The sequence below is a fragment of the Oreochromis niloticus genome, linkage group LG14 (genome assembly GCF_001858045.2).
Source record: "Oreochromis niloticus isolate F11D_XX linkage group LG14, O_niloticus_UMD_NMBU, whole genome shotgun sequence".
Classification (NCBI taxonomy): Eukaryota; Metazoa; Chordata; class Actinopteri; order Cichliformes; family Cichlidae; genus Oreochromis; species Oreochromis niloticus.
Window position 1 is genome coordinate 40408583 of NC_031979.2, and position 6579 is coordinate 40415161.

The following is a 6579-nucleotide window of genomic DNA, read 5'->3' on the forward strand; positions in this document are numbered from 1 at the left end:
GAGAAGGGGATTTTGGGGCTTCCTGGACCAAGGGTAAGATGTCATTTCCCCTCGCATTATCGATCAATATTAAGCAGTTTTGATCAGACTATAGACTCTAATAAACTTGAGATGTCATCGATCTTTGAGGTATTGATGCTGAATGAACTGTGCAAACTGTGTTTCAGGGACTCCTGGACAACCTGGTCTCCGTGGGAACAAAGGAGTTAAGGTTGGTCAAAGCAGAAGATTCCTGTTTGATAATCGTCTTCGGTTGTGCTGTTCCTCAGATCATCAGGTCTGGTTTTCTTTGGTGTTTTCAGGGAATCCAAGGAAGCTCAGGACTCCCAGGTCTGATTGGACGAAAGGGTCTAAGGTCAGTCTTTCCTGTACATATTTTATGTCACTTTGGATAAAAGCAAAGATTCCCATCCATCCCAACTAAACACTAGGAATCAGGGAACAAGGAGCACAGAGCATTGTAGCACACCACGACAAAGGGGCAAGAGAAGACCCGAAAAATGTATGCACAAGGTAATGAGGGAAAACTAGCAGGGGAAGTTAAACAAAAGACCAGTAAGATAGTCTGATATCTTCGACCGCCACAGACAGGTGCAGCGTCTGCATCACTGAAATTCATCCATCAATCTCTCCTCCACTCATGAAAAAGACTCTGAGATTCTTGAAGTCCTACACTTTGTGCAGTTTTCTGTCCATGACCTCAGACGTCTGATCTCTACCGCTCAGCTGCAAACCTCCCCACTGCATGGTCACCACCTGGCCAGCAGAGCCAGATCATCAATAAAAAACAGACACGCAATTCGTGAGAGCACTGAAACCTTTCGCCCATTCATACACGTAATGTTCTGTCACTAGAAGTTGTGAATAGGGATGGGTATCGTTTAGGTTTTATCCGATACCGGTGCAAACCGGTACTTTTGAAACGGTGCTGGTGCTTAAACGGTGCTCAAACCGGTGCTTAAAGAATGGAGAACACAAAACTTTGTCCAAAAACCTCTCATGTTCAGCTGTTTTTTTGTAACAAGATAACAATGTTAGCCTTTTCTGCAGCTATAGGGCATATATGGTCTCACTCTTGGCTGGAAGCAGTGCTTAAAGAATGGAAAAAACTGTGTCCAAAAACCTCTCATGTTTAGCTGTTTTCCACTTTTTCTTTGGTCACTTGAGCCTTTTTTGCCAGGGAAGGGAGTATCTGCCATCAAACAGAAGACAGCCGCATGTAACTACGACGGTGTTTGCTAGTTCACCTTACATGCATTAATGTAATAATGTGGTTAGGTACTCAACGTTAATTACACACGAACAACATGAAGCTACTCACGCAGAGAAGAACGGCTGCTGCTGCCATCATCATCCTCATCATTTCTGCTACGCTGACAGGGCTAGGGGCCAGGACTCTACTCTTCGGGTTTTTGGGGGATGTTGCTAACTCCGGGTCCGATAACAGGCACCACACCCGCAGTAGATTGCTCGGTGTGAGGTCTCGCAGCAAGCTATCAACACGGCGCATTTCTCGGCTTTAAAAAAACCCGCTATGCGTCGCCAGGTGTTTCATCAGATTTGAGGTGTTACCTCCTTTGACAGTATCACAGTATCAGCTTAAAGCACTTGTTGCAGGCTGCTGAGTTTGCATCTTTTGCTGTGAAGTACAGCCAGACTTTTGACCGCTTCGCCTTGGGCATTTTTAATCTGTAGCTCTGCTCTAAAAGAACGTACGTACCTGGTCCGCCTACTATCCTCGAACGTAAAATGATTGGCTAGAATCCAAAGTGTATCACATCTCAGGAAAAAAAAAAGCACCGAAATAAAACACCGAAATGTGCGCTGCTTTTCGGTCTGGTTACTACTGTTTATGTCAGAACTGGTGCCATAATAGCACCGGATACCGGTACCCCATCCCTAGTTGTGAACCCGATTATCTGGTTAGTATCATGTAAAAAAATGACCGACTGATGTTTGAAACATAATGACCTCAATAAAGATAAAGCTGTCGTGTTCTGTATGTTCTCAGGGCAAAAGGGGAGATCCCGGCCTCCAGGCGTCCTCCGGGTGGCAGACATCACGTACACCGGTATGGATCAATGCACCAATCAATCAGCTCTTTTACAATTCTTCTTCTCTGATGTCCAATGACTACTTCATGTCTTCTAGGTCGAGTTGGAGATCCCGGGTCACCCGGCCCGCACGGCCTTAATGGAGACAGAGGACGGATGGGAATACCTGGCGCCCCAGGACTGCCTGGCAGATCAATACTCGGTAAGTATCTGCATATTTTACTGTTTCTGTAGCAATGTGAGCTGGCAAACATCTCTCCGATTTGTTTAGCACAGCGAGATGACACAAGTGAAACATCTTTATATGATGGTGATATCTGTTATCACTGAGTCTTAGAGATCTTTCCTGAAATGTATAAATCATCATCAGAAAAACCATCTGGCATAAAATTCTGTCAAATCAAAATATGCAAAGCTTCCTCCTCTTGTGGATAAAGGAGCAGCTCGAAGTAGCTTCTTAGAGAGTCTGGGTCGGAGGGTGGATGAAGTTGGTGCTTCCTACCTAATATTCAAATGGTTTTAAACTTTAAAATCGTATGAGAGAGTTATTTAAGATGTTACATGGTATAATGACGATGAGGTCAGATTAATTTGTGTAGTCAGATTAAAAATGGGATGAGACTACAATGTTGGTTCATTATATACCACTTTGGGGGTATAATGATGATGAAGTTGGTTAAGTGGTCTGAGACTCATGAGGCCAGATTTAAGGTGGTAGCAGCCTGATGTAAGGCAGTATGAGGTTGCTGTGATGAGGTTATTTTATGATATGATGACAAGGTGAGATTCAAGGTGGTATGAAGACTCTGAAGTCAGCTTTTTGTTACTTTCAGTTACTGAACACATCTACATAATGCTGTATTGCACATGTCTTCATGCTGTCTTGACTACAATACCCTGACTCGTAACTTGAACCTGGTATTCAATACCTACTGCACAATCCACTTGTCATTTCTAGTTTTATATCTCTTGGAGATTTTTTATTTTTATATTCTTATAAATGCACCATGGGGGCTAGGGGTGAAACGGCATTTCAGTACGCTGTATACTGCGTATACTGTTGTACTGACAATAAAGACCTCGACTCTTGAATCTTGAATGAATCTTAAAGTTGAGCTAGAGTGATTAAGGACAATATGAGTGTTGTTTTATGGTTAGATTTAAGGTGGTATGAACTTGATTAAAGGCAGCATAACGGTGCTGTGGTAAGAAGGATGTTTTCTGCTCATGTTTAAGGTAGTATGATAGTTTTTGTTGTTTTCTTCAGGACTGCGGGGAGTTGTAGGTCAGAAGGGAGTTCCAGGATGCAAGGGGGTCAGAGGAGATCCAGGTCAGATCTCTACAGAGAAACCCACACCTGGAGAACCTGGAAAACCAGGGCGCCCTGGATTCAGGGGACCTAAAGGACAGCAAGGTGTTCCAGGTACCAGACAACAGTGTTTCTGTCTCTTAGTGTTGTACACTTGTAGGTACCTGCAGGGCCAGACTGCAGATATTAACAGCAGGTATGGGATGTGTCACTGTCCCAGTTGATTTTTTTTCTTAATAATCACTCAAAAAAACACCCTTGTTTTTCTCCCACTGACTTCCTGTATATCTTTTAAGGTACCTACTGTCTCCCTGGAGCCTCAGGACCACCTGGGGACCCAGGTGTGTCAGGGCCCACAGGGTTTCAGGGCTCACTGGGAATTAAAGGTCAGTTGTTGGAGATATTGACTGAATTTGTGACTTTTAGAGGGTGGAAGACTGATGAGCTGCTTTTAGCCTTGATGTGAAATATGTGCACACTCAGGCCACGTCACATTAGCACAGTTTGGGTTTGCTAAATGAGGAAAGAAGAGATTAAAAACTAACACCCCTGTCCACATTGTGCTACGTGAATCATGCAGTGGTCAGTTTATAAACATCAACTGATGAAGTAATTTAAAAAAGGCAGTCTGACCTTTTTACTGCCAGAAACCAAAGATATCATCACCATGCTAAAGTCATCGCTAGCTGTTTCCTTTAGGTTCTCATTGTAATTTATCCAGATGAGTTTTATTGGATGCAACTGGGTTACTTCTGGCTAATGCTAACTTACCAGCTAACCACTTCCAGCTACCCAATGAAGAGTATAACCTTAACTTGCTTCCTCACTCATGTTGTTGCTGTGAAGCCTTAGACGGTACATGGATTTAGCTTTGAGATGTCGCTCACGGATGTGTGAAGACTTCAGCTGAGGACGTCACGGTCGCCAGCACTCGTCATATTCTGTTTGATCTTTCGATATGTGTCTGAGTGACTCTGATTGTGAAACCGCACACTGTGGCTCACAAATTGTGACTGAGGTATTAACCAATGAGCATGCTCCTAAATAACCCTCCTCTCTTATTCTAAGAATGAGCATAATTTATAAAAACAGACTTAATGTTTTATTCAAAATGGCCTCAAACTAGAGAATGAGTTTGTAAATGCATTAAGGAAATGTGTACTAACGTCTTCAAAGCGAGGGAGCAGAGGGCACTTTTCCCATACACTTTGATACAACTGGAAGTCTTTTGCAGTAACAGGTGTCGCCACCTTCAGCTGTGTCCTTCTGTTATACTGTCTATAGCAAAGACATCCTATTTTGGCCTTGAGTCCTTGTTGCGCCGACAGCCAGTCGTAGTGACGTTATTAATCACTCAGATCATTTTGCTAATGTTTGCTGGAAGTGCTCAATAAGGGTTAGAGATCGATCTAACCCTAATTTCTGTGTTTTAGGTAGTTGTGGTGGCTGTTCTTGTGGCGTTCCTCTTGTACTAAGAGGTGCACCTGGCCCTATGGGTGACTTGGGATTTCCAGGGTTCCAAGGATCCCCCGGACCCACAGGTCCTCGGGAGAGTACGGTGTTCCCGGAGACACAGGAGAGACTGGTGAGCAGGTAAAGCAACTGAGCAACAAGGTCAGAGGTCATCTGAGCAGCCACCACTGCTCTGTTTGTTTGACTGACTGCTTTGTTTACAGGGTCGGGCCGGATTCCCGGGTTCAAAGGCTTTAAAGGACAGAAAGGAGATTTAACGGTGGAGGATATTGAAGGTGAGTCACAGTCTGTGCAGCTGTCTCCCAGGCACACTTGAACATTATTGACAGTAACTTCAACATAACCTCCTGTGAATACTGCTCCTTTGTCTCCAGGTGAGAAGGGAAACAAGGGACAGCAGGGCCCTGCAGGCAGACAAGGTTCCCAGGAAGAAGAGGACAGACTGGGCCCCCAGGGGTCCCTGGAAATCCCGGTTTCCAGGTCAGTCGGGTTAGAAGATAGGAGGAATGAGGATTGGAGGGTGTTGTTCAAGACTGGAAAGAGCGAAATATGAGAAGCAATAATGTGAAAGAGTTTCTCAGCAAGTAATTCGTCACTGTGGGGCTGATAGTCCGTCCATGAAATGATTTCTGTTTCAGATGTAATGAGATGATGTTCACATTACAGCTCACTGATCATGTCTCCGTCGCTTTTTCTTTTCAACAAATGTTTATCAAAATCCCCCAATGGTCAATTTAAAGACATGTTTCATGAGTCCATGCAGTCCTGTGAAAAATTAAGTGGATCCTTGTTGCTTTCATAGGAATTAAGAGAAGTAAATGGCAGCCAGGTGCTGCTGATCAAACCGGTTAACTGATCATTACCAATTGTGAGCATCGTTATAAAAGCAGAATTTTCTAGCAGTTTGCTAGTCCGAAGGATTCAGGTGTGCGTTAACAGAAAGCAGATGAGGAAAGACGTCAGCAGTGATCTTAGAGACTAAACTGTTGCTCCAACCTATCATTCTACAGTGAGAAAGATTATTTACAAGAGGGAAACATTCAAGACAATTTTCTCAGTGATGGATGTTCCAGCAAGTTCACCCCAAGATCGGACCATTCAATGCTCAAAGAAACAACAAAAACCTAAGAGCTCTGTTTCAGATTCTGAGACTCTACAGGCCTTGTTTTCAATTTTAAAGTTCATGACGCACTGTTGGAAAAAGACTGAACAAGTTTGGCTTGTTTGGAGGAGTTTACAGGAGAAAGCCTCTTCTCTCTAAAAAGAACGTGGCAGCATTGCTTAGATTTGCAAAGTTGCATCGGAACAAACCCGTGAGACGTCATGGAACAATGTCTGTTATCAGGTGAGACCAAAGTGGACATGTTTGTCCACAGTTTGGAGAAAACCACGTCATATTGCAGTCAGCATAGTGGTGGAGGGATGATGATTTGGGCAGTGAGTGGACCATGAGCTCCTCTGTATACCAGCGTAGTCTAGAGTCAAATGTGAGGCCATCTATCCTGAAGCTGAAGCTTGGACCAAACAGGGGCATCAACAGGACAATGATCCCAAGCACAACTGTATGCCAGAAAACACACTGACACCATGTCTGTTATATCCATGAATCTGTTTATAACTTAACTAAAAGTTGAGCGTTGAGAAATGTGGACAACAAACAGTGAGATAATCAGAATGTCCCTTTTTGCAGTTGTCCTGCCATCGGTCATGCATCTCTTGACCTTATCTCTCAATCTGTCTGTT

At 43.8% G+C, this 6579-nt stretch overlaps 1 protein-coding gene and 2 long non-coding RNA genes across 3 annotated transcripts in view; all 3 read left to right on the top strand.

Annotated features, from left to right (window-relative positions):
* Positions 1-166: 166 nt before the first annotated feature.
* Positions 167-2025, top strand: LOC109200071 (uncharacterized). The gene is made up of 3 exons (XR_002060278.2): positions 167-211; positions 303-355; positions 2012-2025. It is a non-coding gene; the product is annotated as an uncharacterized LOC109200071 (long non-coding RNA).
* Positions 2026-2037: 12 nt separating this feature from the next.
* LOC109200070 (macrophage receptor MARCO) overlaps positions 2038-6579 on the top strand; it is a 13654-nt gene continuing 9112 nt past the window's right edge. Inside the window, exons 1-7 of the mRNA XM_025897932.1 lie at positions 2038-2071; positions 2152-2256; positions 3322-3477; positions 3660-3749; positions 4797-4916; positions 5040-5111; positions 5211-5316. Of these exons, the coding sequence (XP_025753717.1) occupies positions 2211-2256; positions 3322-3477; positions 3660-3749; positions 4797-4916; positions 5040-5111; positions 5211-5316 (590 nt within the window). The 5' untranslated portion in view covers positions 2038-2071; positions 2152-2210. The remainder of the gene's footprint in view (positions 2072-2151; positions 2257-3321; positions 3478-3659; positions 3750-4796; positions 4917-5039; positions 5112-5210; positions 5317-6579) is intronic.
* LOC109200072 (uncharacterized) lies at positions 4903-5248 on the top strand. Its single transcript, XR_002060279.2, has 3 exons — positions 4903-4956; positions 5040-5111; positions 5211-5248. It is a non-coding gene; the product is annotated as an uncharacterized LOC109200072 (long non-coding RNA).